This window comes from Myotis daubentonii, chromosome 8, assembly GCF_963259705.1.
Source record: "Myotis daubentonii chromosome 8, mMyoDau2.1, whole genome shotgun sequence".
Taxonomy (NCBI): Eukaryota; Metazoa; Chordata; class Mammalia; order Chiroptera; family Vespertilionidae; genus Myotis; species Myotis daubentonii.
In genome coordinates, this window is record NC_081847.1 from 57,460,906 (window position 1) to 57,484,817 (window position 23,912).

General features: G+C 43.7%; 1 protein-coding gene across 1 annotated transcript; it reads left to right on the forward strand.

Annotated features, from left to right (window-relative positions):
- Window positions 1-23,302, forward strand: CLUL1 (clusterin like 1). The gene is given in 10 exon segments (XM_059706509.1): window positions 1-103; window positions 986-1,104; window positions 2,493-2,641; window positions 7,232-7,399; window positions 9,248-9,681; window positions 10,480-10,481; window positions 16,939-17,076; window positions 20,296-20,510; window positions 22,566-22,605; window positions 22,608-23,302. Coding segments are annotated over 9 exon segments (1,398 nt in total). The 5' UTR covers window positions 1-103; window positions 986-998; the 3' UTR covers window positions 22,754-23,302.
- Window positions 23,303-23,912: the final 610 nt, after the last annotated feature.

Genomic DNA, 23,912 nt, shown 5'->3' on the forward strand with positions numbered 1-23,912 from the left:
CAAGGCTAAATCCCTGACACGGATGAAAATTAAGTTAGAGAAAAGTGAAGGTCCTTCAAGGAGTTGGTGGTAACCTCACTGGAGAGAGACTGCAAAGTTAGTGGTAAATATATTTAAAAGTTTCATTTGCTAAATAGGGTCATAATAGAAAGAGAAGAGTTAGTTCAAATAATAGATGTAGATGTATGTAAAATATGATAACTTTTTAACTACTAGTACTGATGTTATTTTATTATTATATTTAAAAGACATTCCTAATGTTGACTAAATAATGGAAGGTTTTTGTGTGTTTGGGAAGAATTAAGGTAATCTAACATTTTATAGATTTAACTTTATTAGAGCATACAGTTGTTTTAATTCACTTAACTTTCCTTTGTAAAGTTTTAACCATTTGCATTTTAAGTGTTTATAATTAATGTATATGAAATTAAATCTAAAAGGAAATTTATTATCTAAGAAGAAAAACATGTAACTATGAATGATTTATAGATATTGATGGGTTTTATAACTATGAGAAAATGTGTGAGGCTGCTTTGTTTCATAAAAAAAATAAAGTTGTTTTTAAAAAAGTATTTAACCATCTAGGTGAAAACTCACTTGAGTTTCAGAATTGGAGGGGGAAAATCCCTCTGGTATATTTTAACTAATTCTGTGTTTGGGGGAGTTCACTGTTGACAAGGAAATAAAATGGAATTTGGGTTCTTTGGGGCTGTGAGCCGTACTATCCGTTACCTTACATTTCAAGCACTTCAGGTGATGACCTTATTTAACTGTCATAAAAATGTAAACAAACTGGAGGCCTGGGCTGTCTCTATTTTTTATAATTTATAGTTCAGGTTTCCTATGTCTCAGGCCTATGAATTGTCTAAAGTCATAAAGAAAAATTGACAGAAAAATGCTTTGCGTCACCATGTGTTTTCAATGGGTGCCAACAGAAACTAACCTCATGGCAGGCATTGGATACAGGTTTCTGTTTCCTTGGCAGTGACAGCGGGAACATGACGCGGCCACTCCTGGTGTTTATGGTGTGTCTGCCATGGTTGAAAGATTGTCGCTGTGCACCTACTTGGAAGGACAAAGCTGCTGTCCCTGGAAGCCCGAAGGGTATGCTTCGTTTCGTTATCTGTGCCGTGTCCTGTTTGCGTGTCCGGCTGCACTTACAGTGATTTACGGCGGAGAGATAACCGTATTCATGACGGCCCTCTGGTTTCATGGTGAGATGTTCTCTGGGCACTCAAACCGAGTAGGCGTGACGCCGAACATCTGGATAAAAATAGAAAATTCCAATTGAGTATCTGAGAACATTCCTATATCCAGATGTTTGCTATCACACAGATAAAACTTGCCAACTTTTTGACTGCATTTCTTGGTATCATCCAGATGTTTGGTGTCCTCGAAGCACGGTTTTAATGAACAGTGAAATTCCTTTCTAGCCTTGGAAAAATTTAAACAATTAAAGTATTCTGTGCAGTTATCCTTGAGATAGTGAGAGGATGGGTTATAATGGCATTGAATCTGGTTGGTCTGTGTTCATTAACTTCTGACCTTTGCTTGATAATATATGTTTTGGGTACTTAACACTTAGAACAATTTGTGAGTTGAAACGTTGCTTTTTGGGGGAGATCTAAATTTGGAGGCAAGAATGAGGTCTTTAGGAAGCCACGTTGGCTATTGTGGAGAGAATTATAATGAACTTTATACTCACTAAGGGATTATTAAATTGGGTAAGAGATGTCCAGTAGGTTATTTTTTTTTAAACTTGATCTTTAAGGAAACTTATTATTTTATTTTATTTATTTTTTACAGACAGGAAGGGAGAGGGATAGAGAGTTAGAAACATCAATGAGAGAGAAACATCGATCAGCTGCCTCCTGCACACCCGCTACTGGGGACGTGCCCGCAACCCAGGTACATGCCCTTGACTGGAATTGAACCTGGGACCCTTCAGTCCGCAGACCGATGCTCTATCCACTGAGCCAAACCGGTCAGGGCTGTCCAGTAGGTTATTAAAGAATCTTGCATTAAATGAGATACTTTCTAGGTCTGATGCCTCCTGGGAAGGTAATTGAAGCTGAGAGAGAGGGCAATTGTTCACTGGGTTTGAGGTTCCCCGTTGGGTATTGAACATAAATTGTGAAGAAAATTCAAACTTTTCTATAATACAAACACACTTGAGCTTTAAGTGAAAGAAATCAAATGGGTAAATGAAAGCAGGCCCCAAGTAAAATGGCAAAACTGAGGTTAAATGAACTCTGAGTGGTCTGGGAGCTCAGCAGTGAGGAACAGAAGGTGTTATCCATGTGGCAGCTGGGTCCACGTGGCAGCTGACAGCTAATTCATTATGATCTGCTTTCAGAGTCTGATGCTATAAAAGGACAATTAAATATCTATCTAGAAGACACGGAAAAAATGGGTGAATTCATTGTATTTTGATACAGATACACTGTAATCTGATCAGATCTCAAAGAAAAAAGCAGCAACATGTCTTTTAGGTTTTTCTGAGCCTGGCGATACAGATGCTGGTGAAGAGGTAAAGAAGGCTTTGATTGGTATGAAGCAGATGAAAATCATGATGGAAAGGAGAGAGGAGGAACATACTAATCTAGTGACAACCCTGAAGAAATGCAGAGTGGAAAAACAGGTACAGTGATTGAAAATAACATCTGTTCTTAATCATATGTAGACCATAAATATTGTACTTACAAGGGCAATTGATGACTTATTTATTTTCCCTAATAATAGAGTTTTTTTGGAGAGCAGCTTTTATTGAAGAAATTTTAAATGTCTTCAAAGAACATATTCCTTGTAGAATAAGCCTTTGCAGGGCTCCAGACCCAGGAATTGTGGGAACTCATCTCTGTTTGGGAATGCTGCTTTCTAAAAAATGCCTTGTCCTTAGTTCCTTCTGAGTTAGGATATTGAGTCAGAAGTGTTCAGCGAGTTTTTGGCTAGATCAGTGGTCCGCAAAGTTTTTTGATCTCCTATCCCTATTCCTAAAATATTTGTTAGCATTCACTCCTAAACATTATGCATATTAATTTATTTATAAATTAAAAACATGAGTTACCACCACCTACTAGTAGTTCAAGGCATAAAATACACTTAGGATGAGGTTTGTGGTTAGCTGGGGGGGGGGGGGGGATGTAAGTTTGTATTTCAAATAATCCAGATATTTTGAAATATTTTAGCCCATGTGCCAGGTTCAATTAGATCGTCAGATTCTTATCTGTCACCGATAAAGAGCGCAGAACAAGGAAGTGTCAGCTCCACCATTTGCTTCTTGTCTTGCTGAGCTGGGATTATTCATAATCAGCTGGGTTTTTAGCCTCCTGTCCAGTTAGTGAGGGCTAGTTTAGTTAAGACAGACAATAAAAACCATCATGTAACTGAGTCTTCTGAAACCCAACTCATTGCAATTGGCTACAAGTGAACAGAGAGAGGGGACGCCAATGTCAGTGCTTCTGGGATGCGAGGACCCCCCTCCCCCAGGCCCCTCACAGGCCGAGGGCCTCGTGCACTGGTCTGACACAGCACACAACAGAGCACCAGGGTATGAAATAGTACATCAGCCTGACCATTTTTTTTTAATTAAAATACCTTGACCTGACAGCTGTGGTTCAAGCCATGTACCTTGGCAACAGAGCATACACATTATATTCAAATGTCCGTGGAAGATGTTAAAAATTGTCCATATGTTACAATTATGACGCTCAATACATTTCTAAATTATAGACATTGCGTGGCTCCTAGTTTAATAGCATTAACCATTAACGTAACACTCAAAACAATTAAAACATTTTTTAAAAAATTGTTTTCCAGTATTACCCTTTAAATCAAAGAGGAGATCAAAACTTTAACAAACAGAACTTAGGGAACGTTTTAAATGTTAACATTAAGAGGAAATTACTTTTTAAATGTGTTTTCGTTAAATAATTTTAAAACTGTGGTAAAATACACAGAATATAAAATTTACCATCTTCACTCCTTTTCAGCGTACAGTCCAGTAGCGTTAAGTACATTCACGTGGCTGGGCAGCCAATCTCCAGAATTCTTTCCATCTCACGAAACTGAAACTCTGCACTCATTAAACAACTCCCAATTTTTCCTCCCCAGAGTCAATTTTTAAATTTAAAAAATACAAATAGAAGTTCTAGTATTTCCTCCCTGCACCTGTGAAGGTGGGGGCCACCGAGTCTCAGGTGGCTGCTGGGATTCTCGCCCCCTCCCGGCACGGAGGCCTCCGGGCCAGGGAGCTATGGGAGCGGGGCTGTGCGACAAAGCTGCCGTGGCCTGTCACCACACCTCCACCCCACATCCTGCCGGTCCCCGGCAAGGAAAGGAGATTGCCTGATCAGCAGCCGAAAGCCCTCCTTCCTTTTGGCAGCAAGCAGAAGACTTTTAGGAAATGAAAAATAACTCCTTCCTGAGGAAAGTGTGGAAGCAAGCCTCTGAGCTTCACTCTTCCCTGGTGGGCTTGTGAGCCTGGCCACCAGGACGAATGACACCAAATGTCACTTACAGGCCACGCGTAAAACATCACCACATATGCCGGCCGGCGTGGCTCAGCGGTTATCTATGAGCCAGGAGGTCACGGTTTGATTCCTGTTCAGGGCACAGGCCCGGGTTGCAGGCTCCGTCCACAGTGTGGGAGGCAGCGAATCCATGATTCTCTCTCATCATTGATGTTTCTCTCTCTCTCTCCCTCTCCCTTCCTCTATGAAATCAATAGAAATGTATTTTTTTAAAATAAAATGAAATAAAACATTATCGCATATACTAGTAATCCTTCCAACACCTGGGTAAAACATTACTTTCATTTACAAATGAGGAAAGTGTGGTTCGAGATGTTAACTGGTTAACCCAGCACTGCCGTGAATGGCTGGGGAGAAAGTCGGCTGGTGCTTTGCCTGTGGTTCCCAGTGGCTTTGTTTTTCCCCCTTTGCCCAGCCTCCTGGCAAGCCCAGGGGGTAGTCCTATGAAGAGAATGCTCCGGTTAGGGTGGGTCAAGTAAGCAGGGGTTGGTTTCAGTTCTGGCCCTAAAGAATCCTAGGACTCATAAAATTTTAATTTTTCTTTATTGTATAAAAATTCATTGAATCACACTCTTTTTTAAAATATATATATATATATATTGTATTGATTTTTTACAAAGAGGAAAGGAGAGCGATAGAGAGTTAGAAACATCGATGAGCGAGAAACATCGACCAACCGCCTCCTGCACACCCCCCACTGGGGATGTGCCCGCAGCCAAGGTACATGCCCCAGCCAAGGTACATGCCCTTGACCGGAATCGAACCTGGGACCCTTCAGTCCGCAGGCCGATGTTCTATCCACTGAGCCAAACTGATTAGGGCTGAATCACATTCTTAAGATCTGGACACTCAATTAAAAAAAGTTAATCTTTTAAAAGAAAAACTTGTTTAACCTTAAGTCTCCTAAAATTACTTTAAACCTAGAATAGGGGAGACTTTAGACAAACTATGAATTGGTATATATGGGGTTGGTGCCCCACATGTCCCAGTACTGAGCACCACCCATCCTCAGTTGACCCAGCATCATATCAATCCCCCTCCTCAGTCCCTTCCTATTAATATTTAGTGAGAACATCAGAAACTTACTAAACTGGAAAACCCTATTGGCTTAGTTTGCCCCCACTCCAGGTTCAGATGGGACTTTAATAAGCTGTAAATTACAGGAATTGATATGGACTGTCAGTGGGTGAGACATTTAGGGGGGAAATAGAAGGGATGGGCAGGGCATTCCTAAAGTAGAGAGCTACCTCCTCCATGGCAACATTTCACTGCCAAAACTTGGGACGTGATTCGGTATTAGTTTTTGTTATGCACTTGGGGGGCCAGTGGAAGAAAACTAGGAAATACTACAAATAACTTGCTTAATGCCTTGCTTGCTTATCTCACTTAATACAAAACCTTAAGTGGCAAATCCTATTTTTAATTCCTATTTGCCCAAGGGCAGTGACTGTAGTTTGGAATTGGAAATATTGGGATTTCGATTTATGATGACAACGAGCAGAATATTTAAAACTGGGACTTGAGAAAAGCTGGTGGTATCGCTGCCTGCCAAGGTGAGGCACCCTCCCGCGGGAAGATGTAGGGTTCTAGAGCTGCTCCACAAGGGAGATAAGAAAACCCTGTCTGGGTCACAAGGTACATTCAGCAGGCGGGGCCCTGCCCGTTCTAATGTGGGACACAGCAAATGCCACCTGGCTCAGCCTCGCAATCCTGCCATGGGGGCAGCTGAGCATGCAGGCCCAGCAAAGGAGATGCCGAAGATCGTCAGCGCCCAGGGGTTTCTTTGGGCTTCATATGCCAGAAAAGGGTGAATTCTTGTTTTTTCACTAGTTGAAGACACACACTAAATTATTTTTAATAATAATTAGTGTGTAGCTGCCTCCGCGTGTAGTTTTCACTTAAGGGAGTGGCCCTTAGCTCTGCCGATGTCTTCTAAAGGCTGGGTCCATTACTCCCCATAATTCCCCTGAACTACACCTCGGGCCTGGAGGGAGCCTGCCGTCAGAAGTCCGCGCTTGTAGGGAGGCCAGGGCACGGGCGGGGGCCCAGCCTGAGAGGAGCTCATGGGCAGGGCTGAAGTTCTTAAGGACTGTGTCTCTTCTGCTGGGCTCCTCACCACCCAGAGCGGGACTGGCCAGGTGCAGCAAGTCGCCACAAGGGGGCGTGCCCGGGATATGGACAAGAAGAATGAAGGCTCAAAGCCTACAGCATCCCCACAACGAGAATTATGAACAGGAAGACTTGGTTTGATATACAAGACCTGCCCTTTCTTGCAGCGTTAAAAACTTACAAAAATTAAAGGCGGCATAACTGAAATAGATTAACGTGTCAGTTTTCTAAGCCTTAAAACTACCTTCTACAGCCCTCCAGAACTAGATATGAAGACAGACAAGTAAACATGCTACTGTTGTTCCCCAAATTAGGGACTGCGTCTAGTGATGTCTGTCCCATAGCAAGCACTCAGTAAGTACCCAGTGAGTGAACAGATGAACAGATGGGTAAGCTCTTCACAGTCTTCAGTAGGAACCCATCAGTGCCCTAATTGAAGAGAAAGCTTTCTTTGGGTAGATCTGTTGGCTGCCAGGGGCCTGAAGAAGGAATGAAGGAGTAGTCTAGAATTGGGGTATTTTTAAAGAGTGAAATCAACTAAAGTATACATAGAAATGCAAATAGGATGTTTGTTTCCACTTTTTCATTAGGAGGCCCTGAAACTTATGAACGAAGTTCAAGAGCATCTGGAAGAGGGAGAAAGGCTGTGCCAGGAGTCTTTGGCAGATTCCTGGGACGAATGCAAGTCTTGCTTGCAAAGTGACTGTGTGAGATTTTATACGACCCACCAACCTAGTTGGTCCTCTCTGGGAAATGTGGTAAGGGAATAAAAGAGTTTACGATTTTAAAGTTCTTAAGGTATCTTCTTCAACTTACTTTTAAAATTTTAATTTATATTAATACTTAGAATAGAGATGCCTGATATGATATTGGCCTCTTTCAATCTAGAATCTAACATTCATGTTTATGTATGATTCGCCTGGCCTGCACAATTTATAAGTTAGAACAGCCATTCAGTATTTGTCCCTCCCTTTAAAGACACTGTGTGAATGAAACCCTAACGCTGTCTGCCTCGTATGTATTATTTGTGAACACATTCCTACTAGATTGTAAGCTCTATAAAGGCAGGGACCATACTCCGTTTATCTTCATTAAAGCGTTACAGATATCCAATAAATGTTGCTGAATTGCATTCTCAAAATAATAGTATTATAGTCTCTGATTTCAAGCTGCTTTAATTTTTTCCCCTGGAGGCCAAACATTTGAAGACGTTCTCTGCCTCCTGAATCTCTCCTTCAATGGACTTACCCTCCATTGGAGCTTGCACATGCATGTGCACACACACACAGACGAGTGTTCCCCTTGAGCCTACCCATGCATGTCTTATAGGACTGGCATGTTTTCTTTTTTTGTCCCCTGTGGCTATCTTCTGGGCAGAGGGAATCGCAGAGGGAGGTGACCTGAATATGATGAGCTCTGCCCCACAAAAGTCTCCTACTCTATTGGCCTGAATTTCCCTTCCCCTTCACGAAGTGAGTTGAATATGAAATGGAGTGAAATTTCCCTCTGCATATTAGAGCATGCACTAATTAGAGTGTGCTCCTGGCTTGGCAGTGCCGTACCCAATTATAGAGGGAACAACCCTGAGGATGATCATATGCCACGTTCATTTGCCTCCACTGTTAATTGCATCTGCTCTGTTTTTATTGCCTCTCGAATACACCAGAATATGGTGGAATAAGAACTGGCGGGAAGTCAGGAGGTTGGGAGATGGTTCCTATCTGTGCCGGTTGTGTGGTCTTATGAACATTTCTTGGCTCTTTAAAGCTTTGCTTTTATAAATGGATTCAGGTAAACAGAAGCTGGCAGAGGGAGAGGCAGATGATCCACCCAGATTACTTTTTGAGAAAGGCATGAGTCCTCTAAGAATTTCTGGAGAATTCTTTGAACCGCAGTGAGATGCTACAGCAGTGATGTTCGGCAGTTGATAAGTTCCATAACACGCAACGTAGCAGCCATATCACTATCATATAAAGGCAATATGTTCTGGCACAAACTTAGCTGTACCGTAGATGCAGCAGGACATGGTGTGACTGCTGGAAGCTCTCCTCCCAAGGAGCAGGGGGTTCTATAATTAGAGCGTCATTCCTTTCGCTACAGCGACTAGGGCTTTGCTCACTGCAAACGAGTCACCATCCTAAGTAACCTGTTTAGCCGTACTAGGCATCTACACTTCGGTGTGAATGTTTTAATGAGATGAGAAAGAGGAGAACATAAAGACACTAATGATAGTCCACCAAAGGGGAAAAGGGAAGAACTAAGACACTGAGATAGAGGTGAGACCAGAGCCTTCTTTGTGCCCTTGGGACCACGGCATGCCAACCACCGCCAGCCTGGGGCTTGCCAACAATCTTGAAAACTTGGCCTTGTTAGGCCTTTGATAGGCAAACGTAAACCAAAAGGAATTTCAGATCCTCTTTCCACCATCAAAGTCAAAGCTCGTACAAGAGTGTTAATGAATTACCTTCCATTGAATTACCTGTTGGTAGTTTGCCCAGATTTGTTCTTGCTTTAGAACTACTGTCAGTTTACTTTAAAATTTACAATAAAAAAATAGCCCAGAAAGAAAATAAAATTCTATCCCGTTTCTGTCCCCAACCCCACAGATGGGACAGTTTTTTAGGAAGATATATCAATCCCTGTTTCCTCTCCATGAAGAGAAGGAAAAAGAGCTCCCTGTCGCTGGAAAGGTCCTGGAGGAAGAGGCACAAGTGACCCAAATAGAGCACATGTTCAGCCAACTGACCGTGGACGTGAGATGTCTCTTTAACAGGAGTTTTAACGTCTTCAAACAGATGGAGCGAGAATTTGACCAGGCTTTTCGGTCCTATTTCATGTCAGATACAGATGTTATCGAGCCTTACGTTTCCCCAGCTTTATTCAAAGAGCCAACCAAAAAAGCTGATCTCGTGCAGAGCTGGGACGGTCCCGGCCTCTTCCAGCTGTTTTGTGATTTCAGTCTCTCCATTTGCCGAAGTCTCAGTACCATGGTCGCTGAGACACTGAACGCCATGGAGGACTGGGCAAAACACCAAGGCAAGTAGTAAAAGATTATTTTCACTTAGATGTTCACGCTAAAGTCAAGTTTTATTTAGCTGTGGGAATGCTAGACATTTCTAAGTCCTTGTACAATGTTTCTGAGAGTGGCAATTTCTGGAGAATCGAAGTTTCAGAGCCTCAGGGAAGCTTTGGAATCTGCCAAACACCATCCCTCTCCCATCCTCCTCCTGAGCTCGGTGGGGCTGTTCTGTCATTACAACAAAGTTTCAAAGCTGAGAAAGAAAATGGTAGGGTGAGAACCTCGCGGGGGAAGAGGTTTCCTCCTTCATTAAGACTCATGTAGACGCTCAGCTCAATTCTGCTGGAACATCCAGGAGTTTCTTTAAAATCAGTCTCCTCGCCCTAACCAGTTTGGCTCAGTGGATAGAGCATCGGCCTGTGGACCAAAAGGTCCCAGGTTCGATTCCGGTCAAGGGCATGTACCTTGGTTGCGGGCACATCCCCAGTAGGGGGTGTACAGGAGGCAGCTGATCAATGTTTCTAACTCTCTATCCCTCTCCCTTCCTCTCTGTAAAAAATCAATAAAATATATTTTAAAAAAAATAAAATAAAATCAGTCTCCTCAGCTCCCAGTGTGATAAGAAGCCTAGTGTCACAGAAAACCAGGTCGTATTTAGTGCCCTCCGTGGCCTCCTCTGCGTCACTACTGTAATTCCTTACATCGTGACATGTATGCACAAAACCCCAGAAAATGCTCACAGGCAAACCCAAAACTACAGAAATAGGAATTTCTGTAAAAGATAGGAATTGCCCTTACTGCCCTGGCTGATTGGCAAAGTGGTTAGAGCCTTGGCCCATGAACTGAGGGGGTCTCGGGTTTGATTCCTGGTCAAGGGTACATACCTCAGTTGCAGGTTCCCCAGCCCCAGTAGGGGTGCGTGGGGGAGGCAACCAATCCATGTGTGTGTGTCTCTCTCCCCCTCCTTCCTCCCTTCCAGTCTCTCTCGAGATCAATGGAAAAAAATATCCTTGGGTGAGGACTTAAGAAAAAAAGAATTGCTTTCTACCAATATTGCTCATGCCCACGTCTTAATAGTTCTTGTTGGAAAAACAATTCTGCTTTATGTTTCAAGGCAGAAGGGGAAAACATCTTGGGGCTTCTATAGAGCGGCTGGGACGCAGCATCTCAGCAATGAGCGGCCGCGTGGGCCAACTGTGAGATCTGCGTCTCCTTGGACTTATTTCTTACCGACCACTAGGCCAAGTAAAAGGCTGCTCCCCTCTGGCAGGAAAAATAAACTATGACAATATGAATGGACCGGGAGGACATTATGTGAAGTGAAATAAGCCAAACACAGGACAAATACTGCATGCCCTCACTTATATGCAGAATCTAAACTAGAAGCAAAGAGCAGAATGGTGGTAGCCAGGTGCAGGATGGAAGGGGAAATGTTGGTCAAAGGGAATAAAGTTTCTGTTATATACCATGAGTAAGCCCTAGAGATCTATTGCATAGCATGCTGCCCATAGTTAACAATACTCTATTGGACACTTTGAAAAATTGCTAAGAGGATAGCTCTTATATTAAGAGTTCTTGATAATAACAACAATAATAATGATAATAATAAATAAGAGAGCAGGAGAAATTTTTTTTTTGAGTTGATGGTTAATTTTATGGCATAGATTGTGAGGATGATTGCATGTGTGTATACTTATTTCCAAACTCATCAGCTTGTATATGTTAATTATATACAGATTTTTGTATGTAGGAAAAAAGGGGCTCCTTCTAGTTGACTATTTTCCAATTATATCAGCCGTCACTGGCAACATTTGAATCAAATTCTCCAAGTTGCCCTGACATTGCATAGCAGGCCTCTGTGGAGGAGGGGCTTCCCTCACACTGTCAGAAGCTGCAGCCAGGAAAAAACGCATTACATCCTTCCCGTCCCATTGTTCCTTGAGAGAACAGCCATTGTTACTGGAATTGTCATCAGGTTCTATTTCAGGGTCTGGTGGACTTTTCTGGTAAGTCAGGTGTTTCGTCTGGTATTCCATTCTGAGATTCCAAGTTCACCAAATATTCAGGACAACATAAGGACAACACACTAAATATATCAATGCGGGGATGATATTGGATAAGTTTTGCCTGCATTTTTATATAGCTATCAATTGTCTTGGAATAACAGTCCAACGATAAAGAACATGTTCATTGAAACAAAATTATGCCCTCCTCCTACCCTAGCTTTCACTTTGTGTAGCAATCTTACACATGAGTTGCTACATTCAAATGTGCACAAGAGTACTCTTAACTCAGACCGTTGAAATCTAAACAATTTCCCAACCACTGCAACTCCCTCCTCCACCACCAACTCAGAATGTGTGTTTCCACCAATCTGCGAGAGGGTCCTCCCCATTCACACACTCTGGCACCAGCCCCTACTCTCAGCTGGCTCCTGGGCCCCCTTCTCCCTGTCCCTCAAATCACCTTCACCTCAGTGGTAACTTGAAGATCCAGGGTCCCCCATAAATGCAAAAATTAAAAACAAAAGCAAAATAGCCAGTGTTATACCTTTATACTCTTCTTTCTCCATAAACCCTACCCTAACCAGATGGTATGCTGCAAGCTCAACAAAGTAAACATTCTCTTCCCAGAACACATGAGGCTATTTATTAAAAATTAGAGGCCTGGTGCACAACATTCATGCACTGGGTGGGTGGGGGTCCCCTCAGCCCGCCTGCACCCTCTCATAGTCTGGGACTCCTTGGGGGATGTCCAACTGCTGGCTTAGGCCCACTCGTAGGAAGCAGGCCTAAGCTGGCAGTTGAACATCCCCTGAGGAGTCCTTAGCATTGCTGTGGAGGTGGAGGGGCTCCCACCACCACCACCGCAGCACGCGCCAGCCATGACCCTGGCTTCTGGCTGAGCAGCGCTCTCCTTGTGGGAGCACACTGACCACCAGGGGGCAGCTCCTGCATTGAGCGTCTGCCCCCTGGTGGTCAGTGTGCATCATAGAGAGCAGTCATTCCGCTCTTCAGTCAATTTGCATATTAGGGTTTTCTTATATAGGATAGGCAGACAGGGGCTGGAGGGTATTTACATGTGGTTTCCATCACTTTTCTGGACAGGTGGTAAGTGAAAAGTAAACCTATGGCCTCTAGAAAATCCATCTAATGAGAAGACATTTTGAACTTTGCTCCTTTTTTAAAAAATATATATATATTTTCTTTTCTTTTATTGATTTCAGAGAGGAAGGGAGAGGGAGAGGGAGAGAGATAGAAACATAAATGATGAGAGAGAATCACTGATTGACTGCCTCTTGCACAGCCACTACTGGGGATTGAGCCCACAACCCAGGCATGTGCCCTGACCGGGAATTGAATCTTGTCATCCTGTTTCATAGGTCAATACTCAACTACTGAGCCATGCCAGCTAGGCAAGAAACAGACATTTAAAATACATATATTTTAATGTGCTGGTTATATATATATATATATATATATATATATATATATATATATACACACACACACACACACTAGGGGCCCGGTGCACGAAATTCGTGCACTGGGTGTGGGGCGGGGGGGAGTGTCCCTCAGCCCAGCCTGCCCCCTCTCACATACTGGGAACCCTCAGGCGTTGACCCCCATCACCCTCCAATCGCAGGATCAGCCCCTTGCCCAGGCCTGATGCCTCTGACAGAGGCGTCAGGCCTGGGCAGGGGACCCTCATTTCCCCCCATCACTGGTTCTGCCCCCAGCCCAGGCCTGATGCCTCTGGCCTAGGCGTCCGGCCCGGGCAGCGGGGACCCGCAGTGGCAGCGGGGGGCGCCACGATCACACAGGCTCTGCCCCTGCCCCTGCAGGATGCCTCTAGCTGAGGCGTTCGGCCCGGGCAGCGGGGACCCACAGCTGCAGCGGCCCCACGATCGTGGGCTCCGCTTTAGGCCCAGGCAAGGGGCCCCTAGCTCCTGGGACTGCCAGCTTCGACCGTGCCCAGCTCCCATCGCTGGCTCCACCCCTACTTCCTGCTATCACTGGCCAGGGTGGAAAAGGCGCCTGATTCTCCGATCACGGCTGGGGGGCAGGGCAAAGGCGGCCCCAGGGCCGCCTTTGCCCTGCCCCCCAGTTCTTAGCTCCCCCCTGGGTTTCCGATCACTGTCAGTGGCAGGGGGCTTCTTCCTGCTTTCCCTTTCGCCTCCCTGCATTGTGCCTACATATGCAAATTAACCGCCATCTTGTTGGCAGTTAACTGCCAATCTTAGTTGGCAGTTAATTTGCATATAGCCCTGATTAGCCAATGAAAAGAGTATCGTCGTATGCCAATTACCATTTTTCTCTTTTATTAGTGTAGATATATATATATATATTATTGATTTCATAGAGGAAGGGAGAGGAAGAGATAGAAACATTAATAATGAGAATCACTGATCGGCTGCCTCCTGCATGCCCCACATTGGGGATCTAGCCTGCAACCCGGGATCATGCCCTGACCGGGAATCAAACAATGACATCCTGGTTCACAGGTTGATGCTCAACCACTGAGCCATGCTGACCGGACAAGAAACAGACATTTTTAATATCTTCGAAACTACAACATATTTCACAATATGGCTTTAAAAAAATTAAAATAATTATTGAGGATTATTGGAGAACCAAGATGGCGGCATAGGTTAACGCCGGAGTTTGCTGCTTTGAACAACTACTTCAAAAGTGAAACTAAAAGACGGAACGGACATCACGCAGAACCCCAGGAACGCTGGCTGAGTAGAAGTCCTACAACTAGGAGGAGAGAGAAACGCATACGGACACTCAGAGGAGGCGCAGTGCTGAAGTCAAATTCTGAGGTGCGGAGTGCGTGGAGCGGGCTGGCGGCGGAGGGCGTGGTTGGCGTTTTCAATCGGGAGGGAGTCGCAGACTCTGAGCTCCAGATACAGGCGAGTCTTTAGGGACCCAGACTCAAACCGGAGAAGCGGGACTGTCTGGCTTCGGTCAGAGCGAGTGCAGCTCTCTCTCCGAGCTTTGCAGTGGGTGCTGGGACTCAGAGAGGCAGAGCCCCTGGGGACAGGACTGAGAGCCGCCATAACTGCTCTCTCCGGCCCACGCTGTTGATCCTGTTCGACCCGCCCCGCCCAAGCCCTGCACAGAGGCATTTGCCGGATAGCCTCAGGCAAAGGCTAGATTAGCACCTCCCTAGAGGACAGAAGTTCTCTCACTGCTGACACAGCTGATTCTCATAGCCACTTGGCCTGGAGGTCAAACCCTCCCTAGTATTAGCTACAACAATCAAGGTTTAACTATAAGACTGCGAACAAAGACCACTAGGGGGTGCACCAAGGAAGCATAACAAAATGCGGAGACAAAGAAACAGGACAAAATTGTCAATGGAAGATATAGAGTTCAGAACCACACTTTTAAGGTCTCTCAAGAACTGTTTAGAAGCCCTCGATAAACTTAATGAGATCTACAAGAAAACTAATGAGACCCTCGATGTTATGTTGGGGAACCAACTAGAAATTAAGCATACACGGACTGAAATAACGAATATTATACAGACTCCCGACAGCAGACCAGAGGAGCGCAAGAATCAAGTCAATGATTTGAAATGCGAGGAAGCAAAAAACACCCAACCGGAAAAGCAACATGAAAAAAGAATCCAAAAATGCGAGGATAGTGTAAGGAGCCTCTGGGACAGCTTCAAGCGTACCAACATCAGAATTATAGGGGTGCCAGAAGATGAGAGAGAGCAAGATATTGAAAACCTATTTGAAGAAATAATGACAGAAAACTTCCCCCACCTGGTGAAAGAAATGGACTTACAGGTCCAAGAATCGCGGAGAACCCCAAACAAAAGGAATCCAAAGAGAACCACACCAAGACACATCATAATTAAAATGCCAAGAGCAAAAGATAAAGAGAGAATCTTAAAAACAGCAAGAGAAAGAAACTCAGTTACCTATAAGGGAATACCCATACGACTATCAGCTGATTTCTCAACAGAAACTTTGCAGGCCAGAAGGGAGTGGCAAGAAATATTCAAAGTGATGAATAGCAAGAACCTACAACCAAGATTACTTTATCCAGCAAAGCTATCATTCAGGATTGAAGGTCAGATAAAGAGCTTCACAGATAAGGAAAAGCTAAAGGAGTTCATCACCACCAAACCAGGATTATATGAAATGCTGAAAGGTATCCTTTAAGAAGAGGAAGAGGAAGAAAAAGGTAAAGATACAAATTATGAACAACAAATATGCATCTATCAACAAGTGAATCTAAGAATCAAGTGAATAAATAATCTGATGAACAGAATGAACTGGTGATTATAATAGAATCAGGGACATAGAAAGGGAATGGACTGACTATTCTTGGGGGGGAAAGGGGTGTGGGAGATGCGGGAAGAGACTGGACAAAAATCGTGCACCTATGGATGAGGACAGTGGGTGGGGAGTGAGGGCGGAGGGTGGGACGGGAACTGGGAGGAGGGGAGATATGGGGGGGAAAAAAGAGGAACAAATGTAATAATCTGAACAATAAAGATTTAATTAAAAAAAAAAAAAAATTAAAATAATTATTAAAATTTTAAAATACAAATCTAAAGAGAAAAGTGGCTTACAATTCCCTATATTTAAAAAAATATATCTTTATTGATTTCAGAGAGGAAGGGAGAGGGGGAGAGAGAGAGACATAAACATCAATGATGAGAGAGAATCATTGATCAGCTGCCTCCAGTACGCCTCACACTGGGTATCGAGCCCACAACCCAGGCATATGCCCTGACCCAGAATGGAACCATGACCTCCTGGTTCATAGGTCAATGCTCAACCACTGAGCCACTCGGGCCAGGCACAATCCCCTATTTAGTTAACCCCACTGACATCATAAATAATAGTGATAAAAATAAGCTAAATTTAAAAGAATTCATATATACAAAGAAACAAAACTAATGAAAGCTGTCCTCTCCTACCCCATCAAGTCTCTCTCTGAACAACAGTTACCATTAATAATTCCTCATGATTCCTTCCAGAAAATAAAATTCTTTCTGGGGGTGGAGCAAAGGGAGTGTACTCATAATGATGAGTAATAATAATTTGTAATGAGATTGCTGAATTAGAGGATATATACAACTTTCAATAGATATCAAATTGTCTTAGCATGTGGTTGCACCAACATGCACTCCTCTGATTAAGTACAGGAAGACGATTTTGAAAGCACCGGTAAGAAAAAGAAATGGCATTGTTATCCACTCCCTGAAAGCACAGACTGTAATGACACTGACGTGTAAATGCTGTGTTACCTGCAGACGCTGACCCTGGAGGCTTGAGTTCAAAGACAGTGCCTGTGCGGGACAGAGGATTGTGTGGAGAACTTGGCCAGAATTCATCAGAATGTTTCCACTGTCATGCAAGATGCCAAAAATGTCAGGATTATCTATGGGAAGGTAAATAATTATTATTTTCTCAGGGTTTCAACAGTATTCTGGTCAGAGGTAAAAACAAAACAAAACACAAAAACTCACTTTTACAAGCATCGTGGATTTATTTGCTTCCCTTCAAGCACTTTTTTAGCGAGCTCATCTCCAGATGGAGGTGCTCAGTGTAGTTTATAAACTTCTATTATTAAAAAGTAGGTAAAATCACTCTTTCCCTTTTTTAAAATTCCCTCCCTGTTCCAGTGCAAGTTTTTATGGTTGAAGACCAAACCAACACAACTGTGTGCAAAAGAGAACTAGGAAAAAATTAGGACAACTCCTTCTTTCTTGCTGCAAAAAAAAAAAAGAAAAGAAAAGAAAAGAAACCCCACCGATGAAGGCAATCTTCCCCTTATGAAAGCAAAGTTTTAGCCAAGTGACTTCTCTTTTCTTTTTGAAAGTGGCACTAACTTTTCCCATTTGGCGGGTTAATTACTAATTGGTATTTTTTTTAATTAAATCTTTATTGTTCAGATTATTACAGTTGTTCCTCTTTTTTCCCCCCATAGCTCCCCTCCACCCGGTTCCCACCCCATCCTCTGCCCTTACCCACCCCTTGCCACTGTCCTCATCCATAGGTGTACGATTTTTTTCCAGTCTCTTCCCTCACCCCCCACACCTCTTTCCCCCTGAGAATTGTCAGTCCACTCCCTTTCTATGCCCCTGATTCTATTATATTCACCAGTTTATTCTGTTCATCAGATTATTTATTCACTTGATTTTTAGATTCACTTGTTGATAGATATGTATTTGTTGTTCATAATTTTTATCTTTACCTTTTTCTTCTTCTTCCTCTTCTTAAAGGATACCTTTCAGCATTTCATATAATACTGGTTTGGTGGTGATGAACTCCGTTAGCTTTTTCTTATCTGTGAAGCTCTTTATCTGACCTTCAGTTCTGAATGATAGCTTTGCTGGGTAAAGAAATCTTGGCTGTAGGTTCTTGGCATTCATCACTTTGAATATTTCTTGCCACTCCCTTCTGGCCTGCAAAGTTTCTATTGAGAAATCAGCTGACAGTCGTATGGATACTCCCTTGTAGGTAACTAACTGTTTTTCTCTTGCTGCTTTTAAGATTCTCTCTTTGTCTTTTGCTCTTGGCATTTTAATTATGATGTGTCTTGGTGTGGTCCTCTTTGGATTCCTCTTGTTTGGGGTTCTCTGCACTTCCTGGACTTGTAATTCTATTTCTTTCACCAGGTAGGGGAAGTTTTCTGTCATTATTTCTTCAAATAGGTTTTCAATATCTTGCTCTCTCTCATCTTCTGGCACCCCCATAATTCAGATGTTGGTACGCTTGAAGTTGTCCCAGAGGCTCCTTACACTATCTTCATATTTTTGGATTCTTTTTTCTTTTTGTTTTTCCAGTTGGGTATTTTTTGCTTCTTCGTATTTCAAATCTTTGACTTGATTCTTGCGATCCTCTAGTCTGCTGTTTGATCTCTGTATAATATTCTTTATTTAAGTCAGTGTATGCTTAATTTCTGGTTGGTCCTTTTTCATATCCTCGAGGGTCTCACTTGATTTATCGAGGATCTCACTAAATTTATTGGCGGTTTCTAGAAAATTCTTGAAAAACCTTATAACCATGGTTTTGAACTCTATATCCAGTAGTTTGCTTTCCTCCATTTCTGTCCTTTGTGACCTGTTTCTTTGTCTCCGCATTTTGGCTGCTTCCCTTGTGTTGATAGAGTGGCTTTGTGTGCTAGGTGTCCTATAGGGCCCAGTGGCTCAGCCTCCCCAATTACCTGAGGTGGACACTCTTGGTGCATCCCTTTGTGGGTTTTGTGCACAGTCTTGTTGTAGTTATGCCTTGATTGTTGTAGGTATCACTGGGAGGAATTGACCTCCAGGCCAAATGACTGTGAGAATCAACTGTATCTATTGTGGGAGAACTTCTGTGCTAGAGATACCCTTATGGGGCAAGACTTGCTTCAGTGGGGCTTTGGTGCTCACTGAGTCTTCCCCCTGAGTGTGTCCCTTGTCCATCTGAGGAGTTGTAATCTGGATGGTCCCACTCTGACCACTGGGTACACTGGCTCTTGGATCTCTAAGGAGGTGCTAATCTAGCCTCTGCCTGAAGCTACCCAGCAGGAGCTACAGAGAGATCTGCAGATTCCTCTTCTTTGTTTGGGGTTTGGAGATGCCTAGATGAGGCCCAGCTGTGAAGCAATGCAAGCTTCTGTGGGGCCCTGGGCCTTCTTTTGGATGTTCTTGGTCTCTCTGACCCAGCTGCAGTTTGTTAGGTAATTTTAGATTGCAAAGGCCCAGGCCATTCATATGCAAAAGCCTCTGAGCACAGCTTGGGTGGGGCGGGTGTCAGGGAACCAACAGGGTGGAGCAAACAGCTATGGCTGATCCTCAGTCCTGCCTTAAGAAGCCTCGGGGTCTCAGTGTCCCGCAGTAATCCCTGCAAGCACCTCTGAGAGAAAGCTGCCCTCCAGTTCCAACTGATGCCAGACAGTCCAGTTTCTCCCTGTATGAGTCTGGGTCCCCAGAGACTCGCCCGGAACTGGAGTTCCGAGCAGTCGGGAGCTTGAGACTCCCTCCCAATTGAAAAAGACAACCACAGATAATCTTTACACAATATTAACCCACTCATCAGCACACCTATATAAGCTCCTATAACACTGTTGCCGTTCGGATGGGCTGTTAGGCAATAATAACAAAGAACTGGAGGATCTTAGTGGCTTGTAAACACAAAGGTTTGCTAGTATTTCTCACTCTACAGCGTGTCAGTTACAGTTTGAGGGAGGTCCTGCTCCACATCTCCTCACTAGGATGACAGAGCCTCCACCGCCGGGAACATGGCAAATCCCAAACTGTCCTCAAAGGCTTCCTCCCGAAGCGAGACACATCTCTTTGAAGAAGGTTGTGCTCGACTTCAAAGTGGCAGGAAGCGTGTTCCCCCACGTGTCCTGATCAGAATATCAGTGAGCAGCCCTAATGGCTTTCGGAGACAGCACAGAAAGAAGGAAAAGGAAGAGTCACATCCATTAAGTCTACATTGTACACTGCGTGATCAGGCACTTTACATTATTTCATTCCCGCCCACTTTACTTCGTTGAAAACTCACTCAAGGTCAAAAGGCTGGAAATGGAAAGCTAACAGGCTAGGGTTAGACTCACATCATCTAACTCCAAATGTCATGGACCTTTTCCTTTACCGCATGACTTTCTTCTTTGTTAGACTGTCCTGATGTACCCGAACTACACACAAAAGTAGATGAGGCCCTTAAGTTGGTCAACATATCCGATCAGCAGTACGTGCAGATTCTCCAGGTAACACAACATCATCTGGAGGACACTGCGTATCTGATGGAGAAGATGAGAGAGGAATTTGGCTGGGTGACTGAACTGGCAAACCAGGCTCTAGGAACTGAGAACACCTTCAGTTCCAGAAAGGTAATGGAGGACCCAAGAACAGATATGGAGATTACATGTGCACATGTTGATTTTTCTGTTGATTTGTGTATTTGAAAAAAAACTGTAGGAGGCTATTCATGTTTCCATTGTGATTATATTCAGGCTAACCTGATATAATGTAGTGCACGTGGTCTTTAGAAAACAGAAAACTCTAGAAAGAAAACCAATTTAAAACACAAAATACTTGGTAATCTAGAGATGGCCAATTCTGCTTACAGCTGTGGTGCTATAACTGATACAGGTAACCTTGAAGAAACTTGGCCAACATGCCCTAGCCAGTTTGGCTCAGTGGATAGAGCATTGGCCCGCAGATGGAAGGGTCCCAGGTTTGATTCCAGTCAAGGGCACATACCTTGGTTGCAGGTTCCCCAGCCCTGGTTGGGGTACGTGCAGGAGACAACCAATCGATGTGTCTCTCTCACATTGATGTTTCTCTCTGTCTCTCCCTCTCCCTTCCACTCTCTCTAAAAATCAATGGAAAAATATCCTCTGGAGAGGATAAATAAATAAATAAATAAATCTTGGTCAATATGGCTCAGATTCAGCAACTTGAGTCCAAAAGCTAACTCAGAAACTAGCCAGCTGAGTAAATTTGGGAAAAGTCCTCAACTTCTCCAGGCCTCAGTTTTTCTACCTGAAAGATGGGACTAATAATAGCTGCTTTAAAATGTACATCTGTAAAGCGATTAGTATAGGTCCCTTATACAAAGCAAGAGCTCTGTAAATTATAGCTCTTATTAGTTTTTTACATAATAAGCTGCTAAATCACCTTGAAAATTAAACATATACACTAACCTTTACATAAAAACATATTGCCATGGATTTATACCATGTCTCTCACATTCAATCAGTGACTCCTTTTATATGATATATAAGTGACTACATTTCTTTCCTGACTACCCTTGCCCTGCCACACACATTACATTAATAAACAAAGGAGGCAGGTTAGCAATTCCTGGTGAGGTCAGTATTAACAGGTTCCTAAAAAGACCTGGATACAAAAATCACTGGACAGAGCCATTGAAGGTGCAGTATTTTGGGCAGCATGTAATGCTGGTGACCTGTCCCAATCTCTGGGGATCCAGCTACCAGCTCCGGCAGGTGCTGCTGCTAACTGCCAGCCGGCACCTCTCCAAAGTGTTGTCCTTGGGGCTATTTATGGTCCAGAGCTCCCTGCAGGATCAGGCTGCGGCTAGAGGTCACCTGAGGCCACACCCTCGACTGGCTTCTCCCTCTTCTCAATCTCACTTGCCTCATCCCCTTCAAAGTTTCACCTCACCAGGCTGGTGTGGCTCCGTGATTGAGCATCGACCCATGAACCAAAAGGTCACTGGTTCAATTCCCGGTCAGGGCACATGCCCAGGTTGCTTAATATTTTGCTTTAATTTATTTATAAGGGATTTTATTTGAAAAAAATTTTCAAATAGTTCTCTTAAGATTACATCAAGTTGCATATCAGAAAAATTTAAAGTGTTAAAGTCAAAGTATATGCACTTGAGAATTCATGAAGACAGCAACTATCATGCATTTCAGATTACTGGTTCTTATAAAAACCACAGGCACATGTATAAAACTTGGTGCATCATGTTAATGTTTGTGGCACAGTCAGTCGCACTCACCAAATGTTCCATTTGCTCACTCACACTTCCAGCTTCTCTTACAGTTAAGTGGTGCCAGGTGGCAAGTTCTGGCCAAGGAAATGTGAACAAAATGGCAAGCGTTATTTCTAGTCTGAGATAGAGTGAAGGGTCTCTTTCTCTACTGAGGCCACAAAGAAAGCCCGTGTTCCATATGCTACAGCTACGAGATGACATACCTCTGTCAATGAGGGTCCCGAGTGTCTAGATGTACAGAGCCCATAATGGACATGTTGCATGAGTGAGAAATAATTTTTGTGGTATGAAATCGCTGGAATATTGGGGCAAATTTGTTACCTCAGCACAACCTATCCTATCCTGACTGATGTGGTATTAAATTAATCCCGACTGTGCACTGGGATTTAGTGATCTTTTACTGTTTAATCCTTCTTCTCAGGTAGTTCCAGGTGTTCACCGAGGAGACGTTTCCAAACAAGATGAACGATGATAGACTTAAGCATTCTGCCTTCCCCCAATGTCACGCTCAAGATCCCTCTTGAAAAAAGTTCTGAGAGTTCTAACTTTGTTAGCTACGTGCTGGAAAAAGCTGTACAGCATCTTAAGGAACGTTTTAAAACTTGGTAAGCAGAGTGTCTGATTAGGAATGCTTTGTTAACAGACATAGATGATTCATAAAAGGAAAAAAACAAAACTAGTTTTAAAATAACTGGAAAATATGCTCAACCTCATCAATAAAAAAGACAAAATAGCATTTTTTTGCCTATCAAATTTGCAGATTAGAAAAAAAATATACAAAGTTCCGATAGGAATGTGATGAAATGGGAATTCTTATATGTTATTGGTGGGAATATAAATTGTTTCTGCCTTTTTAAAAAGCTGCATGACTATGCATGTCAAAAACCATAAGGTTTCTTTTTGATACAATAATTCCACTTCTGGAATCAATCCTAAGGAATAATCTAAATTTGATTGAAAGTCCTACCCCTCCCCCCTACAGTCCTGGCTAGGTGGCTCAGTTGGTTGAAGCATTGTCCTGTACACCAGAAGATTGCCAGTTCAATTCCTGGTCCAGACACATGGCTAGGTCGCAGGTTCTGTCCCCAGTAGGTGTGGGAGGCAACTGATTGATGTTTCTCTCTCACACATCAATGTTTTTCTCTCTTCCCCCCACCCCTCTCTAAAATCAATTTTTAAAAAAATTCTTGGGTGAGGACTAAAAGAAAAAGTGCTCCCTACTCCAAGATCTATATTTGCAAAATCATTTAAGACTAGAGACCCAGTGCATGAAATTCGTGCATGGGTTTGGTCCCTAAGCCTGGCCAGTGATCAAAGCATGAGCATCTGGCGTGGAAGGGCAGGTTCCCAGCTGACCTCTGGGCCCTGGGCAGCACCTGGGCTTCTGGGTCCCCACACGCCCCCTCTGCCTGAATCATAGCGCCTGAGTCCCCATGTGGAGATATGGTGAGCGCGGCAGGATGCCACGGGCTGGGGTGCAGTGTGGGCCTCTGGGCCACCCAGTCGCGCTGCACAGAAGCCAGGCAGGCAGTGCGCTCTCTCCCGGCCGGCCTTGCAGACTGGCTCCTGCATGAACCCACGGGGAGCCCAACCAGGCCCTGCAGATGGGCACTGGTCAGGTGTGCTAGGGTGAGGCAGAGACGAAGGGCGGTGAGACATAAGGTTGGACTAGACGGTCTGGAATCCACACAGGTGAGTCTGCATCCTGTGGAATGATACAAGCATATCCTCTCCCCCAGGTTAAAAGGGCATCAGGTGCCTTCTAGGC